Here is a 26,587-nt window from a genome sequence, read left to right as displayed (position 1 = left end):
CCACACCTCGCACCCCGCACCTCGCACCACACACACACACAAACCTCACATCACACACACACAGACACCTCACACCACACACACACAGACACACCTCACACCCCACACCTCGCACCTCGCACCACACACACCTCGCACCCCACACCTCACACCTCGCACCACACACACACACACACACAAACCTCACATCACACACACACAGACACACCTCACACCACACACCACACACCACACACCACACACCACACACACACACCTCACACCTCACACACACACACACACCTCACACCTAACACCTCACACCTCACACCACACACCACACACCCCACACCTCACACCTCACACCTCACACCTCACACCACACACCACACACCACACACACACACCTCATACCTCACACACACACACACCTCACACTTCACACACACACACACACCCCACACCCCACACCTAACACCTCACACCACACACCCCACACCCCACACCTAACACCTCACACCACACACCACACACCACACACCACACACCTGACACCTCACAGCTCACCCCTCAGCTCACACCATGCTCCACGCACTGTGCACTCAGTGATGGCGGCCGTGCCTTAGTAGGGCTGCACATGTGGCTGGAGACCTGGGGTCCCCCTGCTCCCTGCAGGCGGTGTTTGTCGCGGTTCTCGGTCAGGTCCTCCCCTGCCCTGGGCGTGGCCTGGAGACCTTAGGAGTCTGCCCAGAAGGACAGCAGGGGGCGGGGGAGGTCAGGGGCTGTGGGCGGGGGAAGCTGGCCTCCGCGGGGCCCAGGGCGCGGGGTCACTGCCCCAGAGGGTGAAGCATGCAGAGTCGGTCAGAGGCGCACCCACCGTCGTGCACTGGGCATCACGCCAGGCCTCGCCTCGCTGGGCAGCTCCTGTCCCCTGAGACCGTTTTAAGGCATCAAGCAAAGAACCTGAGGAGGGCCTGGGACCACAGGAGGCCTCTTCAGGACCCTCCCCTGAATGCAGTCACTGCAGCTGGGACTCAGCCAGGTCCAGGTCAAGGAACGCCAGCCCTGTCCTCTCCCACCCTGCTGTCCCCGCATCAGGGATGGGCTGACCGCCCCGAGGTGTGGCGCCGCGTGACCCGCCTGCCCCCGGGAAGGGACTGTCTTCTGGGACGGGCCTCCTTTTCTCCACGTCACTGGCACCAGGGCAGGGTCCAGGCCTGTGGCTCCAGCACTGGGTGGGATTGGACATTGTGCTGGGCATGGGACTGCCCCCCTGTCCTCAGGGATGGGGCCCATCGGGAGCTGCCCACCATGACCTTGTGGAAAGGTCTGCTGGGGTGATGGACAGCAGGTCTCGGTCGGGTGCCGAGGACCCCCGTGCAGCTGTGAAGACAGCCAGGGACAGCAGGCCAGGGACAGGACCTGCGCTGCAGCTGCACGCAGCCTGCTGGGAAGGGCACTGCCCGTGGCCGAGGGGGAGACACCGCAGGGCTGTGCAGCCGGCGGAGCTCACAGGAGGCTCTGGCATGGCAGGTGGCACAGCCTCTGGAAGGGAGGCCAGAGTTCTCATGAGGGTCGGCATCCGGCTGGGCCCAGCCCTGCTCTCCCGGGCACAGCGCCTTGCTACAGAGGCTCAGCGTCCAGACCTGGGCACAGCCACTGGTGAGAGTGGCCAGTCCATCCTCCTGTGGGGGCCACTCAGCAGCAGGGCAGGGGCCTCTGGAAGCCATTACTTGACACCTAAGAAGCTGGGTGCCCAGGAGGACCCTGGGGGTGAAGCCCTGGAACAGCACGTGAGGCCTCTGGCAGGACTCTCCGCAGTGACGGTGGCACTGACAGGCAGGCTGGGGACCTCGCCGTGTCCTCAGAAATGCCTCGGACCTGTTCTGGGCAGGCCTGCTCCAGTGTGTGCTCGGCAAGATCCCAGCCCCACGCCCGGGACACACGTGAGCCTGGGCTACGCGGACGTCAGTGACAGGACTGTCCCTCTGTGGCCCAGCCCCCTGGCCGCTGCCCCCAGCCCAGTGCAGCCTGGGCCTCCTCTTCACAGAGAGCCTTGCCCAGCTGAGGGCCGGGGAGGCCCACAGGAGCCGTGTGGCCTCTCACATGGTGTGAGCTGGAAGGGGTCCTGCTGGCCCAGAGGTCCGGCCTTCGTGGGGTTTCTTGGGCTCTGGTGGGGTCCACTTCCACCTTCTTGGGTGTCGGCCGCGTGTGGCAGCCATGCTGTGGCCCCCAGGGCCCTTGGAAGTGCCCTTCTATCTGACCTGTGGACCCTGTGGGGCCTCTTTACCAGAGTTGGTGCAGGAGGACCAGAAGGAGAAGGCCCCTCTCCCGGACCTTCTGACCCTCCAGACAAGCAGCCTCCACTGTGGCCTCTGAGCAAGTCCTGCCTCGGATGACCCCGGGGGAGGCCGAGGTCTGCTTTTGCTCTGGGATGCGCGTGGCTGACAGCCCCTGTCCTGCTCTTCCTCAGGAGACTTAACCTGAACCGGTTCTTGGGACGCCCGCGGCTGGACCAGGAGGGAGGGACCCTTGCAGGCCTCTGTGAACAGCCCTGGAGGGTCCCTGTGTCCAGTCGTGTAGGCCCTCCAGGGAGGGCTGGATAAGGAGCCTCAGCAGGAGCCACAGGCTGCCTCTTCTGAGACCCGGCCTGAGAGGCCATGGCCTCTGTCCTGGAGGCTCTGGCCAGGCTCATGTGGGGAGCCATGGCCACCTCCCAGGGGCTGAGGCCCTGCATGAGCACAGAGCAGGGCCTCCCCAGTTGAGTCCTAGCTGCAGCCTTTGGGACCCAGCCAGGAGCAGCAGCTGCCTCACCCCGGATTGGTGGTCCCGTGGTGTCTTTGGCCTGCTCTGCTGACCACTTCTGGCAGCAACAGAACTCACACAGCTGGTCCTCTGGGCTTTTCAGAAATAGCATCATGAAAAAGAAAAGAGGGACATTGTTCCCAACCACAGGGGAGCCAAGCATGACTGAGATCAGGGTGCCCACCCAGCCTGGGTCCCAGCCTGCCTGCTGGGCAGCCTGGGTGTGTCTGACCATTAGCAAATGGACAGGTGAGGGCCAGCAGTTAGTGGGGTGCTGGGCACTGTGGCCAGGCCTGGAGACACCACTGTTTGGCCCAGACTAAAATGTCACGTCGGTGGACTCCCTGATGCTCCAATGGTGTCACAGGACAAGTGAGGACTCAGGGGACAAGTCCAGGAGGGTCAGCCACTCTCCTCTGTGCCACAGGCATTGGATCTTTAGCTTTGGGTTTGAGATGTCCACAACGAGTGGAGTTTGTGTTCACAGTGGACCCTGAGGTCTTCCCACGGAGAAGGCCCACCTGGGGGCAGTGCTTAGAGGTGTGCTGGACACCTGCCCTCAGTGCTCCCCCACCTGGCTCAGCAGTGAGGGTTCAGCACCTCGGACAGCGCCCCAAGCCGGGGGTCTGAGGTCTGAGAGGCCTGGGTGTACATGCAGTGTGCGTCTGTCTACACCTGGCTGAGCTGTCTATACCATGGGCTGTGGGCTCTGCCTAAGACTCTGTTTCCCCTCGGAAGAGGAAGGACGGCAACCTCTGTCCAGGAGGGACCCAAGAGAAGGCCTTTGGGCTCCAGAGCACCCCTTTTCAGACCTTTTGTCATGCAAGTCACTGTGGATGCAAATTTGTGCCTTAGAAAAGGCCAGGGAAGGGTGGGTGGAGGCAGGTGAACCCACTCTGCCCAGAGATGAGGAGGGGCTAGGTGGGGAGGCTTTGCCCACCTGGTGTCCAGACCTTGCCCTGTGGGACCTGGACTGACCCATGTTGCAAGCCAGGTCGCAGCGGCAGCGTGGGGTGCAGCTTGGGGCTCAGGCTCAGTGGCCCGCGGCGTAGCTCTGCCTCTTTTAGCTGTCTTCCCAGGAAAGGCAGAACCTCTGCAGTCCAGGTGGCCTGGACAGGTGTGGCTGGGAAGATGGGAGCTGTTCTAGGCCCTCCAGTGTGGGCTCAGGCCAGCAGACAGGGCAGCTGGGCCACATGATGGGGCAGTTGGAGAGCTGGGGGGACCCACAGCCTGCTGCCATGGAACCTGCTGTCAGGGGCAGGCCTGGGGCTGGCCCTCCACTGGCTTCAGGGCCAGGGCACTGAGACTCAGAGGGCGCCCTGGCTGGAGTGAGGGGGAGGCCTGGAGCCCGTGAGCACTAGCTCTGCCTTGGCTCCGGGAGTGGGTCCCTAGTCGCCCTGTGTGAGCAGCACCCAGGCCGAGGGGTGGCCTGTGCCTGCCAGGAGCTTCTCAGGTAGCTTGTGCCTGGCTCTCCCACCAGGGGCACTCAGCTCTGTCCCTGGTGGTGGGGAGGAGAGTCTGCTCCAAGCCCGGGACTCCCTACCAGCTGGGAGGACTGAGGGGCCCTGCCCTGGGCAGCACTCCCCAGCAGGCCCCCGGAGCCACGTGCTAGGCAAGGTCCAGATGAGCTTGTGAAGGGAGCTGAGGCTGGGGGTGCCGGGACTTCAGGGTGTCTGGAGTGGGTAGACAGCCTGGTCAATCATTTGCAGTGGGCGAGGGGCCTGGCCCTGGCCTCCCAGGGACTGGCTTCCCAGGGCACAGACACCGCTGAGCTGGTCTTACAAAGGGCCTGGTGGTTCCCATCTCCCATAGTCAGGCAGGAGTTGGGGGTGGAGGCTTGTCCCCTGCAGGGCATCCAACCTGCAGGAAGATCCTGACCACCAAGGGCCTCTAAGGTCAGGTGTCAGGAGGAGGCTGCGGTTTGACGCATGTGGAAGAGACCCAGGGGCCAGCCAGGCTCACATCCACATGGTCCTGGCAGGCGCTGTCCCGGCCCACTGCCCCTTTACCTGGCTGCTGTGGGCCGCTGGGCTGCAGGGCCACCAGAACTGTCCAGGTGGCCAAGAAGGGCCCCCAGTCTCCAGGGCCCCAGCAGGAGAGCACCTGGCTTGTCCAGGGAACGGACACCCCCAAGACTCCTTCACAAGCAGGCGACAGCTCAGGGTGAATGTTTCTGTGAACGGGGCCTCTAAGCAGGAAGAGCACCAGGGCCACCTGGGTGTGCGGGGCTGCCCACACAGCACCGAGGGTGGCAGGGACCAGGCAGGCAAGGGGACACCTGGGGTAGAGGGACCCTCGGGAGGCTGGGCAGGCTGAGCCCCACGGAAGTGGAGGAAGCTCACGAGGGGCAGGCCCGCTCTGAGATTGGTCAGGGGCTTCACTCTCCCTGGGGTCCTGAGAGGACCACTCCACTGTGTGAGGCCAAGGACGAAGCTGCCCACTAGCCCTCAGGTTCTGGTGTTTGGGCCATGGTCCATGCTTGTCGCTTTGGTTGCTGGACTGTTATGGACACAGAGGTCTGAGGCAGAGACAGCAGGCTGGCTCCTGGGCTGGTGTCCTTAGTCGTGTTCTGATGACAAACACCTGACCCTGGGTGACTTATGAAGAGCAGGACCCTGTCTCCCAGTTCCGGAGGCTACAAAGTCCAAATCCACCCACCAGCAGGTTGGTGTGGGTGAGGGCTGCTGTGTCCTCCAGGACGGGAGCCCTGTCCTCCCCTGGTGGAGGGCCGCAGAGCCCCGGGGCGCTTGGAGCTGAGCCTGGGCCTCTAGATTCCTCCAAAGTTCGGAGGCCTGACCCTGGGCAGCCCGCAGAGAGGCCCACTGTCCGGGTCTTCCTGCTGGCCATGTCCCTGAGGAACCACCAAGCGTCGGGCTGGGCTCAGCTCAGGGGTGGGTGCTCCCTAGCACTTGTGAGGCCCTGGGTTGGGTCCTCAGCACCTTGCTCAAACCCTGCCCCTAGAAGGTGACCCCTCTCAGCCTCAGGGGTCTCTGGCTCGTTCTGGGGGACCTGTGTGAGAGCCGGGGGGCTGGCTCCTATCCACCTCTGTGGGGGAGGGGTTTTCTGGACACTAGGGAGGCCAGAATGTCCCCAGAGCTCTGGGGCTATGGCTCTGCTTTGGACAGGAAGAGACGTGGTCAGTCACCTTACGAGCACTCTAGGGACTGGTGGTCTCAGCCCCAGCAGCCCTGGCTGCCCCAGCTCTGGGGGAGGCCTGGGTGATACTGGGCCACAGACCAGTGGAAAGCCAAGTCACTTCAGCTATCTGGGTCCCAGTGGGCGGGTGGTGGGGCTGCTCAGACCTGGGTCACACAGTGGCCACTGAGATGACCATCGTCTGGTGGCCTGCGTGTGTGCACCTGTACTTTGGCCCTGGCTTGGCCTTGTCCCTACCCGGGGTAGGGGCGGAATGGAGAGTGTCACGGCCTGTGCGGCCCTCAGACCACTGGGCACCGGGGCCAGCGCTCCCCGAGCTGCCTCCCGCCCCCCGCCCCACGGGCCCCTCCTGCCGCCGCTGCGTGTGTTTCTCCTTTCCGCCCTTCCTTCCTGGGCCTTGAACCCAGGGGTGCTCTCCCACTGAGCCCCTTCTCCAGCCTGTTCTATTTTTATTTTGAAACAGGGCCTGGCTAAGTTTCCCAGGCTGGCCCTGAACTTTCAATCCTCCTGCCATGGCCTCCCTATTAGCTAGGGTGACAGGCGGCACCACCTTGCCCCGTCGTAGGAGAATTTGTACGAGGTGGACCCCTGAAGACCTGGGTACTGCTTTTTAGGCGAGGCTGGGACGCACAGGCTGTGGGATCGAGGTCCCCTGCAGTGTTGGACAGGGCGGTGGAGGGGTGGGAAGGCAGTGGCCGGGGCCCAATCACTCCTTGCTGCCACATGTTGGCTCCAAGGCGTCTGAGAATCCCACACTTGAACCAGCGTCCCCCAGTGCCACGGAGGATATCTGCTGAGATAAGAGGGGGCCACATTTTGTTCAGTGGTGGCTTCTAGACACTTTCCGGATCTGCACGGCTTGGGCCGGTTGTGTTTGCGTCTGCTTCCCGGAATGTGCTTGCTGCCGGAAGGACCCCAGGAACCACCCCGGCCGCCCCGTCCTTCCACAGCGGCCCAGTGAGCAGAAGAAAAGCAGGTTGAGGCGACTCTTCAAAGGGGACTTTATTCACTCCTCGGAGCAGCGGGGGCCTGGCTGGCGCCCCGCGCCCCCGCAGAGCTGCTGCTCCTCTGAGCCGAGGCCACCTGGTACCAAGGACACATCGAAACATCCACTTCCTTCCCTTTTTTTTCTTTTTCTTTTTTTTTTTTTCGGTACAAAATGATACAAACAACGATACAAAATAGTTGTGCTGTTGACGATTACAAAAAAAGCCGGAACACTGTCTGACGGCGCGATGCTCAGATTGCAGAGAGAAGACGTCATACTCCGGTACCTTTCCAAGACAACCACGGTCATGCGGGCTGCTACGCAGTCTGTCCATTCTCAGAAAGAAACATGCAAAAAAAAAAAAAAAAACCAGAATGGAAAAGGAGAGAAAGGAAAAGCAAAGGCGTCCGAGTGCACACGGGGGGCCCGGCCTGCTGCGGGCAGCGGCCAGCCAGCCTGGAGCCGCCGCGGGAGGCCCCTGTGCACGGGAGATTCCGTTCCGATTTTTGGTGTTACTCCTTTTTAGCTTGATGGAAATGGAGATTCCCTTTCCCCTGGCGTTTGACCTTGGAGAGGACACAGTGGTCACCTCAATGGACCGTGTACTCTCGCTAGGGAAACCGAGGCACCTCTGAGGGCCCGACAGTCAGACACTTTGGTGGCGGGAGGCCTAGCATTTTGGATGTGCTGAAAGACAAGAAAGAAAAAAACCTGCTGGCCAGAAGATGGGGTGCCCAGGCTGACCAAGGCCAGGGTGTTGCTGACACCACCTTGCAGCACAGCTTTATTCTGCTCTAGAAGAAAAATGCCCTAAAGAAACTAAAGCATGCCCCGCACCCTGCCAGCCAGCCGGGCCCTGTGGCTGGGCCGACCAGACAGGTCAAATCTACAAGCTACAGAAGAGAGACGTGACACTGATTGTACACTGGCTAACGCTAACTCAGGGCCGCAGGGCAGAGCTCTGAGTGGATCTGGTGTGGGAACCCCATCTTCTCTGGCCCCAGGGGCTGACCGGGTGTGGGGTGGAAGGGAAAGCCATCAGCTGTCACAGGGAGTCCCCACGGACACCACCCCAGCTGGTGTGCGGCCTCAGCCTGCCCAGTGCAGGGGGCCTGGTGGTGAGGAGAGGAGGGGAGCGACAGTGGGGCCAGGAGATGCGCCTAGCAGGCAGCGGGATTCCACTCTCCTGGCCAGAGGACCACGTTAGCTAGGGGATTCAGTCCCCTGCTGCCCATCGCATGCACACTGCAAACGGGCCACTCGTCCTCCTCCGGCTCAGAACTGCCACCCAAGGACCAACTGTCCAAAATACTAAGCAGAACATTCCAGCTCCCATCCCCAGCCCCACCAGGCCTCCAGCCATGGCCACGCCCCCAGACACCGGGGCCCCCTCATTGGCTGCCAGCCCAGAGCAATTTGCATAGCACGGCTGGAGATGGGGACCCTCCCTTCCGGGGCCCATCTCCTGGACTGGCTATCTGCAGGGAGGGGCTCCAGGCAGGACAAGGCAGCCCCCGCCCTCCTCCCCCCAGGCGGTCACGGTCACGGTCACAGAGAGGTCAGGACAGACAGAGCTCTGAGGAGGACAGAGGTGGGGACAAGTTTGGTTTGGAGAAGAACCCTGGCGTCCAATGGGATACACCCACAAGTTTGGCACATGGAGTCCACTCAGGCGCATCTTTGAGGCCAAAGCTATTTAGAAAAGAGGACAACTTAGCACGGGGAGAGACAGAGGCCAGGGGAAGCCAGGGATCACAGCCCTTCGGGTGGGGGGCACGGTGCCCCTGGCGCCCACCTCCCAGCCCCTCCGAGGCTCTCGGACCCCAGCAGCAGTGTGGGCCTCCCTGTCCTTCCTCAATCCTGGCACCTCCTGCTCCCCAGAGGGTGCTCCGATACCAGGTCCCCCAGGCCACTGGTTCCCTCACCCTCACAATGTCACTGTCTGGGGTCAGCCAGAAATGATCAGGCAGAGGACGCCCCTCCCAGTGCCTGCCTCCTACTCGGCCCGAGGTGCCCCTGAACCCAGACTTGGAAGTGCCCCAGGCCTGCTGTCTCGCCCAGTGAAGAAGGCAGATGCCTTCTCCTGGGAGTCCCTGGGCACAGCCTGATGGGTGTCCTGCGGGACTGACTGCCACCCAACCCCAGGCCTGAGTCAAGCCACGCGTGGAAAGAGCAGGCGCCAGCTCTGGAGGGGCCGTGGCCGAGCAGCTGGGACCTGGGACAGGGAAAGACGGTTCAGTCTCTGGCACGGGTAGCCTAGAGGATCTGTGGATGGACAGCTCAGGACGACCAGGCCTCTCGCTGGCCACCTGCAGCAGTTCACAGACATCAGACAGGAGCTCAGGTCCGATGGCCCGGGGAGGGAGCGGCCAGGGTCTGCCAAAGTCAGTGCTGGTACCAAGCCTGCGGTTGCTGAGAGGCAGGCGGCTCTGGCTTGGGCTAGGTGAGGCTCTGCCCTCTGCCCAGGCCTGGGCTGGACAGTGTCAAGGAAGTTCAGGGTTGGGCTGAAGCGTTTTCACCAGGCCTTCCGTGGGGTCCTGGGAGTCCACTCCCGAGTGGCTGCAGGTCGGGCCGGGTTTGCAGGACGCTGTGGCTTCTTGGACCAAAGGTGAAGGGCACCTCCGTGGCACTGGGGTGCCAGCTGGCTCAGAGAGAGGCCTTTGGGGGGACGGGGACAATGGGGTGGCCAAGGCAGAGGTGGGAGCACCTGGGGCAGGCCCTGGGGACCTGCTGCCCAGCTGTTCACAGCGTCTGACTGTGGTGGGGACAGCCACCAACTTGGGTGAAACCACGTCCCCACGGCCTGGGCGTTGTGGTCAGGGGGTGGCTGACCCTGGGCCTCTGCTGCTGGGAAGCCCCTGCCATGGACACGAAGGCTGTGAGGACCTGGGCCCAAGCCACTTTTCCAAGAGTCACACACGCCTTCTGTTTCTTAGTTAAGAGACGCACGCACGCACAGAACCCCAACAGAACCCAACAGAACCAAAACCCAAACGAACAACAACAACAGCAAAAAAAAAAAAGAAAGAAAGAAAAAAAAAAACAACAAAGAAAGAAGAAGGACGCTGTCCGTGCCTTCCTGGGGGCCTTCCGCGGCTGGCGGGGCCGGGCGGGGCCGGGCGGGGCCATCTGCTTGCTTTCAGTCACTCCTGAGTTGGGGGTCCGACGCGTGTACCAAAGGCACTTTCGTTTTTGAAACAGTGCTTCTGTTCTGGGGATTCAAGTCAGGACGGTGCCTCTGGCTCTCCCTGGTGGTAGGTGGCGACTGAGAGGGCAGCAGGCCTGGCCAGGCAGGGACAGGTCATGCTGGACAGCTCCACCTGGGGAGGGCGGGGCGGGACCTCCACAGCAGAGCTGCTGTCCCCGCAGGGAGCCGGCGCTGCCTGAGCTCAGTCCTCTCCGGGTCGCCTGCTCTCTTGGCCCTGGGCCGCGGGCAGCTAGTCCTCCTCGCCGCCCCCGTACATGTCGGCCAGCTTCTTGAAGCGGGGCCCCCAGTCGTTCAGGTAGTCGTAGTCTTGGTCCCCCGAGCTGGACGAGCCCAGGGAGCTGACGGAGCCCGCGGTGGAGCCGCTGCCCTCGTAGTCGAAGACCAGCAGGGAGTCGTAGGGCGGTGCGGTGGGGTCATTGTCAGCAGCACGCAGTCCCTGGGGGCCAGAGACTGGGGATTAGGGTGCAGGTCAGAGCGAGGGCCTGTAAGGCTCTGGGCCTGGCACACAGGAGGAGCTCAGTGAGCACCTAGGTCTACCTGAGAGCACCAAGGGGGCGGATCTGAGGAAGCCTGCTGGGTGCAGGTGAGAGCTGGGTGGCGGACTCGGGTGCCAGCCGTGCCCACGAGAGAGACTGAGGTGGGCTCGGGTGGCCCCTGTGCTCAGCCCCGTCACTACCCTGGGCTGCTCCTCTCCAGGCCTGCTCAGGGCCTCCAGGGGGAGGACCCGGGCAGCGGTCCGAGGCTGGCGGTGTGAAAGTGGGTTCAGTGAGTGGAACGGGGCTGCGTGGCGGTGTCCCTGGAACCAGCCGTCTCCTTCAGCGCTTGCCCACCACCTCCATGGCCAGGCCTGCTGCACGGCCAGCCAGGAGGCCCCTGAGCAGCAACTCTGGGGGGCACCTGCGCCCAGCTCCCCCGCCCACCCGCGGGATGTGTTCTGTGCCAGTGGAGGTCTCTGTGGGAGGCAACCCAGGGGCCGTCTCTGGCTGGCCACGCAGCTGACTGGCTCCTTCCCCTCCCGGGCTCCTTCCCCTCCCGGGCTCCCCGGGATCAGCCCCCAGGTGAGCCACTTGGCTTCAAGTCCTGTCTCTGAGCCTGTTTGAGGGGAAACCCACGGAGACAGGAAACTAACTCGGTCTAGAGGTGGACTCCAGCGGCTACCGAGGCACATCCCAGCTCCCCGCCTGCAGTTCAGGTGACATCAGAGTTTGCGCATGACTAGGCAGTTCCCCCATGGTGCCCCCAGGGCAGGGCCTGGGCAGAGTCCAAGACCCAGCAGGTCCCACGTGCCAGGGCACCGGGGCTCCTGTGGGAGCCGGGAAGACCTTCCCTGCAGACCAGGGAGAGGGGCCTCGGTCACACCTCAGAGTGGCTCACGGCTGCCACCGCTGTCACCACCACAGCAGCCAACTTCCTGTTGGTGCCTGCTGAGCACTGAGCACAGAGCCCCCACCCTCCGGCAGGGTGGGACCTTAGTCCTTCTCTGAGAAGGACTCTGGCTGGCCATGCCCCCACCCTCCGGCAGGGTGGGACCTTAGTCCTTCTCTGAGAAGGACTCTGGTGGGCCATGCCTGGCCCCGAGCCCACCTTCTCCCCAAGGGCATCTGTTGGTGTGCCTTCACGAGGATTTACTTTTAGAGGACACACCGTGCTCAGATGTCTCACTGACAGGGCACCCACCTCGTTGATGAAGTCCCCGATGTCACCTGGGTGAGGTACCACAGGCCTGGCTGGGTACTGGGGCTCAGCGCCCACCGGCCGCTCGTCCACCCGCCGCACTCCAGGGGCCTTGCTCAGCACGTGCTCCAGGGCTTCCGGCTGCTGCAGCTGGCTGAGGTCATAGTCCTGGGGATGGAGGCCAAGAGCACTCAGGAGGCCACCAGGTGGGCACCAGAGAGTCCCTGGGTGCACCTTTGTCTTGCTCTTCCACCTGCCGAGTGCACGTCAGCTGTCCTGTTCCCAACCCCAGTACCTCCCTGGCCTCCTCCTACCGTGGCCACCTCGGCGCCATTTCCTAAGTCCTGGCTGACTTTCGGGCAGTGTGGGGGCTGGGCCCTCTGCCTTCTCTGGCCTGGTGCTCCACCAGAGTGACCCTGTTTCTCCTGCTATTCAACAACCAAGCACACTCTGCTCTGCCTGGTCCTCTCTGCAGGGAGGCGCTGGGCCTCCCCTTCCCAGCAGGCAGCTCAGTGTGGCCACCATCCCCTGGTCCTCTCTGCAGGGAGGCGCTGGGCCTCCCCTTCCCACCAGGCAGCTCAGTGTGGCCACCATCCCTGGTCCTCTCTGCAGGGAGGCGCTGGGCCTCCCCTTCCCACCAGGCAGCTCAGTGTGGCCACCATCCCCTGGTCCTCTCTGTAGGGAGGCGCTGGGCCTCCCCTTCCCACCAGGCAGCTCAGTGTGGCCACCATCCCCTGGTCCTTTCTGCAGGGAGGTGCTGGGCCTCCCCTTTCCCACCAGGCAGCTCAGTGTGGCCACCATCCCCTGGTCCTCTCTGTAGGGAGGCGCTGGGCCTCCCCTTCCCACCAGGCAGCTCAGTGTGGCCACCATCCCCTGGTCCTCTCTGTAGGGAGGCACTGGGCCTCCCCTTCCCCAGGCCTCTCTGTGCCATCTACCATCCCTGGTCCCACAGCTGCCTCTCTGGGACTGTTGAGCAGGTGGGCATTGGTGTGTCCAGAGGGACCCTGGTGCCCTCTTCTGTAGGGCTCAGGGCAGCACTGGGCTGGGGTTGGCGGCTGGAGGGAGGAGGAGGATGACAGGGGAGGACACAGGTAGGTGCAGGTCTGCTCATGGAGGACCAGGTAGGTGCAGGCTGCACAGCTCAGCCCAGGGCCAGAGAGGCCTGGGGGAGGCACCAGGGAGGCAGCTGAGAGTCCCCTGCTGCTGCCTGAGGCACCAGTGGAGGTGCCGCGGCTGGCGCTCTGACCTGGTCCTCCTCGCCTCCGCCCTCCTCGTCGTACTTGAGGATGTTGTCCCGCACGTCGTCCTCGGGGTCGATGAGCAGCTGCTTGGTGTGTCGCTCCTTCTCCCGCCGCTTCATCCACACCACAAACAGCAGGACCATGGCTGTGGGAGCGCAGCGCCGTGAGCAGGGTGCGGCTGTGCGCAGGAGGCGCACACCGCATGTGGTGTGCAGAGGCACCAGCCCGTGTGCTCACCCTCCACATGCACAAGCGTGTGTCTGGTGTGTGAGGGTGTCATCTGCATGTGGAGCTCGTGAGCACCATGTGATCAGGCGCGTGCGTGTTCCATGCATGTCTGCACGAGTGCACACGCACGTGCCCCTGTGTGGAGGCGTGTTGGGTGGCGCAGGCCATGGTGCACGCTAGTGTTCGGGTGTGTCTCCCAGGTGCAGTGTGCACATGCGAGTGGGACCTCCTGTGCCCATGAGTGACCCCACCCTGTGACCATCCAAACCCCAACGCTCACCCCTCTGTGAAGTGGTGGAGTGTCTGCCCAGAGCCCAGCAGCCCTTCCGGGCATTGCCAACCGGCTCCAGATGGCATGAAGCCTGGCACGGTGTGAATGCCCGGTGGGTAGCCGTTACACTGTGCCCCTCGGGGATGATGGTGGGAGAGCACGGCCACAGGGGCTCAGCCTGACCCTGACTGGGGTTTTCCTGAACATTTTTGATCTGCAGTTAGTGGGGCCCAGGGGTGCAGAGGCGTGGATGCAGAGGGCTGGCTGTACTTCCTTCCCTTCCACCTGCAGCCCACAGGAGGCCCAGCCTCGCACACACCTTGCCCCCAGGGGTACGGGGCGGAGCTGAGGGGCCCACCCACAGGTCCTCTGACCACCCCTCTTCTGCAGAGGAAAAGTGTGAAGTTGGAAAAGGAGGTGAAAGGGGGGTTTGTGGGCACTGAGGGTCTGGGCAGGAAGGGGACGGGGAGGGTGCCCACCTGGCAGGGAGAGGAGTGTGGGCTGCCCCTTGCCATCTCCAGGGGCCCAGGGGGTCACTCTGACACAGCCTTACCCAGCACCAAGGGGTAACTGGGGGAGCAGGCCAGGGGCTCTCCCACCACCCAAAGGAATTGGGGTGCTGCTCGGTGGTTCAGGCACAAACCCACACTGTGGACATCTCTCTCCCCACCCACACTGGCCTCCCCTCTGCCCTCTGGGGTCTGTGCCAGGCCCCGCGCCCCTCACTACTCCAGACCCTTGGGAAGAGCCTGTCCCCTGCGCTCGGTATCTGTGTCCGGGTGGTGGCGGGCGGGGTCTGCTGGGTGTGGGCTCGGGCAGGGCTGCACTGCCCAGGTCCTCAGGCACACGTGGTCCCTCCTCCGCCCCCTGCAGCTCCTGTCACCTGACTTTTCCACAGATGGGAGACTGAGACCCAGAAGTGATGGGCAATGGCCACACTGTCCAGGGAACAGTGAGGCGGGTCAGGGACCCCTGGACCTCGGACAGGCAAGCTGAATCCTTGGTGTGGCTGCTGAGCCTGTGACAGTAGGGCTCTGAAGCTGAGTGTCAGCTCAGAGGGAAGGACAGTGTTTCTTGAGGTGGCAGAGGGCGGAGTGGTGGCCACATTGTGGTGACAGGAAACTAGAGAGCGAGGGTGGACCCCACTGTGTGAGTGGCTGACCCTGACCCTGGAACCGGAGCCGCCCTGCTGAGCAGGGACAGGAGACCAGGCCGCTCAGAGGCAGCTCCTCTGCAGCCAGGGCCTCGGGTGTGTCCACCCGGGGGCCAGATGGAGGGCTGTGGGAAGAGGAGGCAGAGGCCCCAGGTGCCCTGCCCTGAGCTGGCGGACGCTGGCCCAGGGCAGCAGCCTGGAGAAGCAGCCAGGCAGCCTCTCTGAGGCCGGGCTCCTGGGTGACTTGGGCCTCACTCTGCACTGTCTACATGGATGCTCTGGGCAGTGGGGCCACTCCTTGGCCAGCTCTTCAGAGGAACAGGTGCCCCCACCCAGCTGTGTCCCTCTGTGGGCAGCTCCCACAGGACCAAGTGCATCACCCTGACAAGGGCAGTCAACCTAAGCCCTGCAACAAAACCGGAGTCCAGGGCGGTCAACAGATGGGAAAAATGGCGGAGGCCTCAGAGGTGGGACATCCTTGGATGTGACTCTCTTTGGTGCCTGGGGGCAGGAGGCCAGGGTGGGACCTGATGCCTGGCTCCTGGACGTTCCAGCATGTGGAGACCTCTGACCGGGATGTGACATGGACGGGGGCAAGACCCCTGCTCAGTCCTCCCTGCCCTCTACCACAGTCCCTGGGCTGTGCTGGACCAGGGTGGGAGCAGGGCCACCTGGGGCCTTCCTACATACCCTCCCCTTCCTCACAATCTCAGGCCTGTGTGGGGCCACCTGGACAGCAGGAGACGCAGGACTCCTGGACCACGTGACCGGGTGCAGCCAGCACCCACTCTGTTCCTGGTTGATGATTGGTTCCAGTGTGGGCATGTGACCTGAGCCCATCCAATCAGAGCCCTGAGACTCTGGATGGACCATTGACAACTCCCAGCATTCACGGGAGCTGCCCGCGGGCACCGGGGCAGCAGTGGGAGAAACAGAAGGTGGCGCGCCACGTTCAGGATGCAGTGGCCCAAGTGTGAATCGGAAGGAAGAAGGCGGCCGGAGGGGACGTGGGCGTGGCAGATCCAAAGCCGTCCCCTGGGCAGCCCTTGACGCAGGAGGTGGGCGGGTCGGCCTGACCCACTGGAGACCCTCCGTGACGAAGCAGTGGCTTAGGTCAGGAAGCGGGAGCCGTGAGGGGGTCAGCCACAGAGGGCTGAGGGACGTGGGCCACCATGGGCACCTCTGTACGTAGCCCACAGGGGACGGAGCACCCAGGTGAGCAGGAAGACTGTGCCCCACATGTACTCAGCCATGACCACCTGGGGACAGGGCCTTGCGCTCCAGAGAGCCGCTCTGGCACCCGATCTTGCAAGGTTGTCACTAGAGTCCCGCTGTCTTAGCTGTACCTTGTGTGAGCCCGTTCTCTGGGTGTGGGTAGGTGAGGGTGTCCTCACAGTGGGGAGCAGTCTCAGGGGTAGGGGCTCTGGGAGGCAGAGTGGGTGCTGGAGAGCAGCTAGGTCCCCTGAGCTGCTGGATCAGGCCCGACCTGCACCGGCCCTGACAGGAACAGGAGGTCCCATTCCCCCCAGTCCCAGCTCAGGTGGGAGGAGGCGGAGTGAGGGGTGCGGCCCTGGACTCGCCTCCGCCCACAAGGCCCCTGGTGGGCGGCTGCACTCACTCAGCAGGAGGACGATGCAGATGAGGATGGCCACGATGGCGCCTGTGCCCAGCCCGGCTGCCGCCACGGCGCCCACAGTGGTGCAGTCGCCGTTCTCGTCGCACGGGCACACCTTGACCTTGATGACGGAGGTGTTGGACAGCGGAGGGTTCCCGGAGTCGGTGACGGTGATGGGGACATCGTACATCCCGGCCTCCAGGTACAGGATGCGCAGGCTCAGCTGGGCGTAGTCACCTGGCACAGAGCAATGGGAGACGTCCAGCACATGGCCAGGCCCCTGTCCAGCAGCCCTTCTGAGGGGACACCCAGGCTGTGGTGTGGAAACCTCAGATATCCATTCGGTCAGCAAGGACATGTGCACGTGCACACACACACACACACACGTGCACACACACACACACACTACGCCACACCATTATGTTAAAGGCTTTGGCAATGCAAGGAAAAGTCTCTCGAAGCGTGGAGGATGAAGACGATTTCCTGAATATGTAAAGAGTTTTATCAAATCAATCAGGAAAAAAACCTACCCAGAGAGAAGCAGGCAAAGGCATTGAACAGACCACGCACAGAACAACAGCAACGCGAATTTGAAAAGATTTCCCCTGGCAGTCAGGAGAGGTGGTGAAATAAACAAAATGCTTTTAAAAGCAATAGTATTCTGGGTTGGTGAGGGACGGGGAGCAGGCCCTGGGCCCAGGCTGCACCAGCCCACTTCTGGTGAGGGGTCCCAGGGAGACTCGGCAGCCAGGTCTGACCAACTGACATGGGCACAGGGAGTGGCCGTGCCTGGACACTGCTGGGGCCTCACGGGGTGGAGCAGGCAGCCTTGCCCGGGCGCTGCATGGAGGGCAAGGGCAGCAGTGTCCTCCAGGAGGACCCCACCTGCGCTGCTCGCTCTCGGGGGCAGGTGGTCCCTGGGGCCTGTACCCCAGGCTCTGGTTCTCCCGCGGTGCTGGCCCCGGGGCTCACCGTTGAGGCGGGTGATGGTCCAGTTCTTCCGCACCGTGGCGGGGACGAAGGGCAGCTCGAAGACGTAGGGGCCGACGTTGGGGTCCACGTCCGCGTCGGCCGCGGTGATGTTGATGGCGTTGAGGCCTGGCTTCTCGCAGATCTGTGCCTCCTTGGGCAGCAGCTCGGGCGCGTTGTCGTTGATGTCGATGAGGTAGATCTGCAGAGTCCCAGTGCCGCTGGCCGGGGGGATCCCTGAAGGACAGGCGTGGTGACCACGGGGGCCAGGCCACCTGGGATCAGACCCCACCAGGACAGCGCACAGGCAGCCGCCCACAGCACGCCAGAGACTCGGGCCCTCGGTCAGACGCAGCCCAGCCCCAGCCCCAGCCCCAGCCCGGCCGCCGCCCAGCCCCAGCCGCACCACACCCCTCCACTTCTGGGAAGCCAGGGCCACACAGGCCCCAGGGCAGCGCACACAGGCCCCAGGGCACCGCACACAGGCCCCAGGGCAGCGCACACAGGCCCCAGGGCAGCGCACACAGGCCCCAGGGCAGCGCACACAGGCCCCAGGGCAGCGCACACAGGCCCCAGGGCAGTGCACACAGGCTCTCCCGCACACGGACCAGCCACAGGAGTGCCCGATAGCTCAGCCGTGCCCTGGGGACCCTGCTTCCTTCTGGGGCTCCCAGGGCTCTGCAAGGTGCCCGAGGCCTGCCCCCTGACCCTGTCCAGCTGTTGCTGGCCCTCCTGTGTTTCCTGCCTGTCAGCAGGGCTCCGACACCTGGCCACAGTGCAGAAGGGCACTAACTGTCCCTGGGAAGGCCTGGAGGCTCCCCAGATGAGCTCTGGGTGGAGGCGGGCTCCACAGAGGCCCCTCTTTCCCCTGGCCTTGGAGTGGCGGGGTGCTCTGTGAGCCCAGAGTCCAGCCCGGCCGTGGCCCAGGCTGGAGGGGCTGATGGGCACGTGCAGGCCAGGATCCGGGACAGAGAGGCCGTGCGCTCCTCAGACGCGGAGGCTGCAGCATCCTCACCCTGACCTGCCTCCAGGTGGCCACTCCTGGTCCCCACCAGCTTCAGCTTTAGGCCAAGCACCTCCCAGAGGTCAAGGCGGGGAAGCCCGGCAGCGCAGTGCGGGCCTCTGGACACGTCCCCAGGAGAGGCGCAGGAGTCTGTTCACGGCAGAGTTCCTGCTCCGGCCTGCTGCCCTGCGAGCCCCCACATCCTGTCCCCAGGTTGTGCCCCCTCCTCTCTGACCGAAGCCTCAGGGCTCAAGCTGTGGTAGGTGAGGACTCGGGAGAGTCCCCCACCCAGCTGGGTGCTCGTCACAGGCTGTAGAGGAGCTTCATGGACTCCTGAGCCCAGGGTGGGGTGGCCGGCAGGGCAGTCACTGAGTCTGGCTTGCCATGGCCGGCTTTGGGTCCACTACTCTTGGTGTTAAGTTTTGGCTGCTCAGTGTTCTCAGAACCACCAGCACGTCCACAGGTCCTGCCTCTGGGCCTTTGCACGTCCTTTTTCTGACTTTGGGACACTCCTCTCCCACTGCCTCTTCTCCTGGGTTCTCCCTCTGGTCACACAGGTCTTGGTCCCAGGGCAGGTCCTCATCCAGACGAGCCGCTGGCCACGTCCCCGCCCTGTTTCCTTGTTGTGCTTCTCTGTGTGAAACTACCTGGTGACTTTAGTTGCCTGCTGGGGTGGAGACGGCTGGGTAGCCCCCAACTTCCATTTTGCTTTCTTTTAATGAAGGAATCGGAGCCCCAGTGTCACGTGGGCTGTCACTGTCCATGGAGGAGGTTCCGTTCCCTCAGCTGGACGTGGCAGGTGAGTGCCCTTCCGAGGGGGTGGTCCCCCTGGAGTCTCAGAAGGCTGGGGTGCCCGCCCCGCCCTGCCCACGGCTGGTTGTTAGAATGTGTGGCGGGGGCTGGAGGACCCCGTGCTGGGCGCGGTGAGGACAGGAGGCTGGTCACAGAGCCAGGCTGGCTGATCACACCCGCCTGGGCTGAGGGCGCTGTGGTCCTGCATGGCACCTGGCCCTGGCCGGCTGACTCTCAGGACACTGCTCCGCCAGGGGCTCTGGTCTGGTTTGCCCACTGCTGAGCAGCGGCCCCGGGTGGTCAGGGACCAGGAGAGCGGCAGCAGGAAGAGCAGAGCTGGCCGTCACTCGCTGGCCTGCCTGTCCCGTGCGGTGGGTGACGACTTATCTGACTCTCGGAGTTGGTAGCTCCCCATTTCACAGGGGGAAACCGAGGCACAGAGAGTCCAGTTCTCTTCCTATCGGGAGGGCTGCCCTGGATGCACCGGGCTCCAGGACGTCCACTCCTACCCCTTCCGTCTCTGCAGGGACTGGCCCCAGGAGCACCCAGCTGGCTGTGGAGGTGCTGTGGGGCCTGGGCGGCCTCTGGCTGCAAGCCCAGCACCTGGAGGCCTGGCCGTGGCCCTCGGAAACCCCGGCTCCAGGTGCCCCTCCTGTCCAGACCCTGGGGTCCTCTGCTCCATGGCCAGTCTGGGGTCCTGGCCGCCCTCCTTCCTGGGCTCACTTCTGGCTGAACTTTGGAAGGTTCAAGGTGGGAGGCTGAGCAATGGCTCGCGGGGTGGGGGGCTCGGCAGGGACGGGCGGGGACGGCCTGACTCCCGGTGCCCGAGTGACCGAGGGCCAGCCTGCGGGAGGGACGCGGGAGGCAACAGCAGGTGGAAAGATGGGGCAGGGCCTGGGGGCCTGACGGGGGCGAGGCCGCAGACGGGCCTCCTGCCTCGCCCCAGCCCCTGGCCCCCGGCCCTGAGCAGCGTCCTCCCTCCCGCAGCATGGCCTCCTGGAGGGGCTCACCGTTGTCCGCAGCCAGGAAGGTGGCCTCATAGACGTTGTTTCTGATGTAGAGGGACTCGCGGTCCAGGACGGCGGCCGTGGTGATCTGACCGTTGGAGGCGTTGATGTGCAGCCAGTTGGCGGGGTCCGAGAGCTTGGAGTACCTGCAGGGCCGTGGGGAGCTGAGGGGGGCCGGCGGGGCTCCCGGGGTGGGCCCTGCGCCAGCCTGCGTCCTGTGTGTCCCCGGGGGTCCTGGGGGCTGTGAGCGCCTGGCCACCCGCAGCAGGTGGACGGGGGCAGCTCAGGCACAGGGCTCCTGCTACAGTGGGCGGCCTGGCCCCTCAGGACCCCAGGAGGCAGGCCCTCTCTTCCCCCCCAGGTGGGGACACCGAGGCACAGAGTAAGTGGCGCCCTGTCACACGGCTACTGGGGACGAAGCCAGGATTGGGCCCGGCCGTCCAGACCTCCCCGGCCTGGGCCAGTGTCCCGCTGGAGGAGCCTGGTGCTCTGAGCCTGTGGGCGTCCCAGGACTGCTGTGGCCCCGTGTGGTCAGGGCTCCCCCAGCCCCCGCCTCCTGGGTTTGGGGACTTAGGGTAGAAAACAGGGAGCCCGAGGGGGGGAGCGGCTGCTGCAGACCCACCTCACGGCTTGCTGCATGAAGCGGTCAGGGTCCACGGCGGAGAAGGTGGTGAGCGCGGTGCCCGCCGGCACGCCCTCCTCCAGGCGGATGAGCTTGTGGTTGGACGGGAAGTAGGGCGCCTCGTTGATGTCAGTGACCGAGATGGTCACCCCTGCCGTGGACTGGAAGGACATCTGGATCCCGCTGGCCAGGGCTGCCTGGTTGGACACCATCACCGTCAGCATGAAGGCCCTGTTCAGCTCGTAGTCTGCGGCCTGCAAGGAGGGGGGTGAGCTGGCGCTCCACGCACTGCCCTTCCCTGTCCCCGTCCCGTCCCCAGGGCTGCTCCTGGGGCCTGTCTCCTAGGCCCCTTGGGGGCTGGGCAAGGGGAGGACCGAGGGGCCAGGGAGAGGACCCCCAGCCCACCCCATGCCGTGCTGAGGCTGAAGCTGGGTCTGGGGACCCGGCAGAAGACCCCTCCCAGGCTGTCACCTGGTTCTGGGAAGGCCCACGCCTGCTCTGATCCCTCAAGCCAGCATGGAGTCCCCCGGTGTGGGTGCCCCCGAGTGGCATGTCCCCTGAACTCGTGATGGCCCTTGTTTGGAACAGGGTCTTTGCAGATGTGATTCAGTGAAAGTCTCGCGGGGAGACCGTCTGTGGGAGAAAGGCAGGGGCCCGTGGACACGGAAGGAGGCCGTGAGCAGGCCTGACGAGCGGGTGGGCCCCAGGGCCCCCAGGGGCTGGCAGCCCGAGAGAGGCGGGCAGTGACGCTCCCTGAGCCTTCCCGGGACATGTCCCTGCTCACACTGGACCTCGGGCCCTGTCCCAGGGCTCGCCGGGAACACAGCTGCTGGCTTTTCCCTCAGTCCTGGGGACTGAACGTGGGGCCTCGGATGACCACTGAGCCACAGCCACCTCTCTGTCCGCTAGGCCCCGCCAGGTGGGTGTGGGGACGCCGCACAGCAGGGCCCTGGTGCGAGAACGGTTCCCAGGACTCTGGAGGCCGGGCCCCGACAGGAGGCAGGCCTCTGTAGCCTGCTCACCCCCCCTCACCTCCGGGAGGCGGGGGTCACAGGGAGGCCATGGGGTCTGAGCTCCGGCAGGCTCGCCGGGAACTGCAGCCCACACCACTGGGGACGTGCATCGGCCTCAGGGGGAGGCAGCCCACAGCCCGAGCAAGGGACAGACAAACACCATCTCTGCTGTGGCCGGGACGCCGTCCACCCACCTGGGACGTGGGTAAGAGTCCCGCCCCATTGTGAGGCACCCAGAAGGTGCAGCCTCACCCACCTGTGGCGTCCAGGTGACTAGGGCTGGGTGCCATCACCAGGACTGAGACCCGCTGCCTGTCCAGGTGATTAGGGCTGGGTGCCATCACCAGGACTGAGACCCGCTGCCTGTCCAGGTGATTAGGACTGGGTGCCATCACCAGGACTGAGACCCGCTGCCTGTCCAGGTGACTAGGGCTGGGTGCCATCACCAGGACTGAGACCCGCTGCCTGTCCAGGTGATTAGGACTGGGTGCCATCACCAGGACTGAGACCCGCTGCCTGTCCAGGTGATTAGGGCTGGGTGCCATCACCAGGACTGAGACCCTCTGCCTGTCCAGGTGATTAGGGCTGGGTGCCATCACCAGGACTGAGACCCGCTGCCTGTCCAGGTGATTAGGGCTGGGTGCCATCACCAGGACTGAGACCCTCTGCCTGTCCAGGTGATTAGGACTGGGTGCCATCACCAGGACTGAGACCCGCTGCCTGTCCAGGTGATTAGGGCTGGGTGCCATCACCAGGACTGAGACCCGCTGCCTGTCCAGGTGATTAGGACTGGGTGCCATCACCAGGACTGAGACCCGCTGCCTGTCCAGGTGATTAGGGCTGGGTGCCATCACCAGGACTGAGACCCGCTGCCTGTCCAGGTGATTAGGACTGGGTGCCATCACCAGGACTGAGACCCGCTGCCTGTCCAGGTGATTAGGACTGGGTGCCATCACCAGGACTGAGACCCGCTGCCTGTCCAGGTGATTAGGGCTGGGTGCCATCACCAGGACTGAGACCCGCTGCCTGTCCAGGTGATTAGGGCTGGGTGCCATCACCAGGACTGAGACCCTCTGCCTGTCCAGGTGATTAGGACTGGGTGCCATCACCAGGACTGAGACCCGCTGCCTGTCCAGGTGATTAGGGCTGGGTGCCATCACCAGGACTGAGACCCGCTGCCTGTCCAGGTGATTAGGGCTGGGTGCCATCACCAGGACTGAGACCCGCTGCCTGTCCAGGTGATTAGGACTGGGTGCCATCACCAGGACTGAGACCCGCTGCCTGTCCAGGTGATTAGGGCTGGGTGCCATCACCAGGACTGAGACCCTCTGCCTGTCCAGGTGATTAGGACTGGGTGCCATCACCAGGACTGAGACCCGCTGCCTGTCCAGGTGATTAGGGCTGGGTGCCATCACCAGGACTGAGACCCGCTGCCTGTCCAGGTGATTAGGGCTGGGTGCCATCACCAGGACTGAGACCTGCTGCCTGTCCAGGTGATTAGGACTGAGTACCATCACCAGGACTGAGACCTGCTGCCTATGGAGGTGATTAGGACTGAGTACCATCACGAGGAGGGAGACCTGCTGCCTGTCCAGGTGATTAGGGCTGGGTACTATCACCAGGACTGAGACCTGCTGCCTGTCCAGGTGATTAGGACTGAGTACCATCACCAGGACTGAGACCCGCAGCCTGTCCAGGTGATTAGGGCTGGGTGCCATCACCAGGACTGAGACCCGCTGCCTGTCCAGGTGATTAGGGCTGGGTGCCATCACCAGGACTGAGACCCGCTGCCTGTCCAGGTGACTAGGGCTGGGTGCCATCACCAGGACTGAGACCCGCTGCCTGTCCAGGTGATTAGGGCTGGGTGCCATCACCAGGACTGAGACCCGCTGCCTGTCCAGGTGATTAGGGCTGGGTGCCATCACCAGGACTGAGACCCGCTGCCTGTCCAGGTGATTAGGGCTGGGTACTATCACCAGGACTGAGACCCGCTGCCTGTCCAGGTGATTAGGGCTGGGTGCCATCACCAGGACTGAGACCCGCTGCCTGTCCAGGTGATTAGGGCTGGGTGCCATCACCAGGACTGAGACCTGCTGCCTGTCCAGGTGATTAGGGCTGGGTGCCATCACCAGGACTGAGACCCGCTGCCTGTCCAGGTGATTAGGGCTGGGTGCCATCACCAGGACTGAGACCCGCTGCCTGTCCAGGTGATTAGGGCTGGGTACCATCACCAGGACTGAGACCCGCTGCCTGTCCAGGTGATTAGGGCTGGGTACCATCACCAGGACTGAGACCCGCTGCCTGTCCAGGTGATTAGGGCTGGGTGCCATCACCAGGACTGAGACCCGCTGCCTGTCCAGGTGATTAGGGCTGGGTGCCATCACCAGGACTGAGACCCTCTGCCCTTCCAGGTGATTAGGGCTGGGTGCCATCACCAGGACTGAGACCCGCTGCCTGTCCAGGTGATTAGGGCTGGGTGCCATCACCAGGACTGAGACCCGCTGCCTGTCCAGGTGATTAGGGCTGGGTGCCATCACCAGGACTGAGACCCGCTGCCTGTCCAGGTGATTAGGGCTGGGTGCCATCACCAGGACTGAGACCCGCTGCCTGTCCAGGTGATTAGGGCTGGGTGCCATCACCAGGACTGAGACCCGCTGCCTGTCCAGGTGATTAGGGCTGGGTGCCATCACCAGGACTGAGACCCTCTGCCTGTCCAGGTGATTAGGGCTGGGTGCCATCACCAGGACTGAGACCTGCTGCCTGTCCAGGTGATTAGGGCTGGGTGCCATCACCAGGACTGAGACCCTCTGCCTGTCCAGGTGATTAGGACTGGGTGCCATCACCAGGACTGAGACCCGCTGCCTGTCCAGGTGATTAGGGCTGGGTGCCATCACCAGGACTGAGACCCGCTGCCTGTCCAGGTGATTAGGGCTGGGTGCCATCACCAGGACTGAGACCTGCTGCCTGTCCAGGTGATTAGGACTGGGTGCCATCACCAGGACTGAGACCCTCTGCCTGTCCAGGTGATTAGGACTAAGTACCATCACCAGGACTGAGACCCGCTGCCTGTCCAGGTGATTAGGACTGAGTACCATCACCAGGACTGAGACCTGCTGCCTGTCCAGGTGATTAGGACTGGGTGCCATCACCTGGACTGAGACCCGCTGCCTGTCTTTCCCTGCGCCCTCCGGGACTGCCAGCAAGAAGGTTGTCACCAGATGTGACATCACTGGCACCTCCAGAACCCCAACCAGGATAAACCTCTCTTTTCCAGAACGAGCCACGAGTTGATGTCCAGTCCCCACTCCCCGAGGTGGGCAGCTGCCAGGTCCACCTGGGGGTGAGAGGCAGCTGGCACAGTGTGGGGCTCTGGTGGAGGGGCAGGAAGACGACTTTCCATGTGTTGGCCGCAGTGAGACCCTTGGCCACGTGCAGCAAAGCCCGCCGGCGGTAGCTGGCTCGGTGGGTGGCCCCTGCCTGTGGCAGCCTGGCCTTGGAGCAGGGGCCTCACTTTCTCAGGGCTTAGAGGAAGAGCCAGCTCCTAAATGGGCAAGTCCACTGTGAGCCAGCTGCCTAGTGCTGGGAGACCAGGGTCCCCATGGGACTTGCTCTGCGGCCAAAAATAGCTGCAGAGACATCCCACACTCGTGTGGCCCTTGTGCTGTGCATGGTGACTTGGTCGCCAGGTCCTCTTGCTGTGCATGGTGACTTGGTCGCCAGGTCCTCCTGCTGTGCATGGTGACATGTGATGTGACATTTTTCACATTCTGTGTACCACATCATACCAGGGACGGGAACCAGGATTTTGCCGTAGGAGGACGAGGCAGGCAGTGAGAGCCCTCGGTCAGCAAGTGAGGGGACAGCAGCTCCCTCCTGCGCCGCCCCTGAGAGGCTGAGGCGGTGGACTGTCCAGCTCCTGGGGGTGAGGACGGCGCTGTCCCGGCAGTTCTTCCCTCAGGGCTGAGTCTGGAGGACAGTTCTGTGGAGTCCTGCCTCCTGGTGACAGTAGGAAGCCCCCGCACCCCGGGCGCCCTCCACTGCTGTGGCGCTGAGCAGCGGCCTCCAGACCCCCAGGCCCTGGCTCTGGGCCCAGTGACGGCCATCTTCAGCAGACGGGCTTCGCAGCTGTGAGGGAGCCCAGGATCTGGGGACCCTCGGGGGTCTCTGGGAGGGTGTGGGGGCCGTGAGCCAGGTGAGGGAGTGGGCTTTGTCTCCTTCCTGCTGGGCTCAAGAGCACCGCGCTCCTGCTGGTGGCCGGGAGCACCAGGCCTCGGCTCTCCGCCAGCCCCGGGCAGAGTCTCTCTGGCTAAATCCAGGGACTGGGTGACCAGCCCCTTCGAGAGGCTCCAGGGTGCAGTCCATTCTGGGGCTGCCCATGCCTGGCCTTTCCTGTGTCCTCAGAGCCAGCAGTGCTGGTCCCCCACCTCCCTCGTGCCCACGCCCCTCACACTGACCCTCCCTCTTGTAGGAGCCCCTGACTGCACTGGGCCCCTGCCCTCTCAGGTCCCACCGTCACACCTGTAGAGTCCCCTGAGCCACCCAGGACCACGCAGGTGTCCTTGAGCCTGAGTCTAGAGTGGACACAGGGCCTCTGTGGAGAGGGAGAGCCCCTGGGAATGTCTGGGTGTGGACACAACCTGGAAAGCACCCCGTGCGGGTGTGGACGGGGACGCACTGGTGGTGACCTGGCCGGCTGCTGGGCGGAGGGGTGAAGCCTCACGCTGCAGAGGCCGCCCTGAGGGGGTCAGCCCACCTCAGAGCCCGCTGCTCAGGCCTAGATGACCGCGAGGGGGTCAGCTGGACGCCGTGGCATCCCTGATGCCTGCTGCGCCCCTGCCACAGCTGCCCCACGGAGGGCCTGCA

General features: G+C 64.0%; 1 protein-coding gene across 2 annotated transcripts in view; it reads right to left on the bottom strand.

Annotated features, from left to right (window-relative positions):
• Positions 1 to 10,365: 10,365 nt before the first annotated feature.
• The window catches only part of Cdh4 (cadherin 4), a 409,216-nt gene continuing 392,994 nt past the window's right edge, over positions 10,366 to 26,587 (bottom strand). For both annotated transcript variants that reach the window (XM_026407825.2, XM_026407824.2), the window contains exons 10-16: positions 20,712 to 20,965; positions 20,093 to 20,235; positions 17,291 to 17,524; positions 16,322 to 16,555; positions 13,057 to 13,196; positions 11,814 to 11,978; positions 10,366 to 10,572 (exon numbers count right to left, since the gene is read on the bottom strand). In XM_026407825.2, the coding sequence (XP_026263610.1) occupies positions 10,366 to 10,572; positions 11,814 to 11,978; positions 13,057 to 13,196; positions 16,322 to 16,555; positions 17,291 to 17,524; positions 20,093 to 20,235; positions 20,712 to 20,965 (1,377 nt within the window). The remainder of the gene's footprint in view (positions 10,573 to 11,813; positions 11,979 to 13,056; positions 13,197 to 16,321; positions 16,556 to 17,290; positions 17,525 to 20,092; positions 20,236 to 20,711; positions 20,966 to 26,587) is intronic.

The sequence above is a fragment of the Urocitellus parryii genome, chromosome 6 (assembly GCF_045843805.1).
Source record: "Urocitellus parryii isolate mUroPar1 chromosome 6, mUroPar1.hap1, whole genome shotgun sequence".
Lineage (NCBI taxonomy): Eukaryota > Metazoa > Chordata > Mammalia > Rodentia > Sciuridae > Urocitellus > Urocitellus parryii.
The sequence above is the reverse complement of the archived record's forward strand: the minus strand, read 5'-3'. Positions and strand labels throughout refer to the sequence as shown.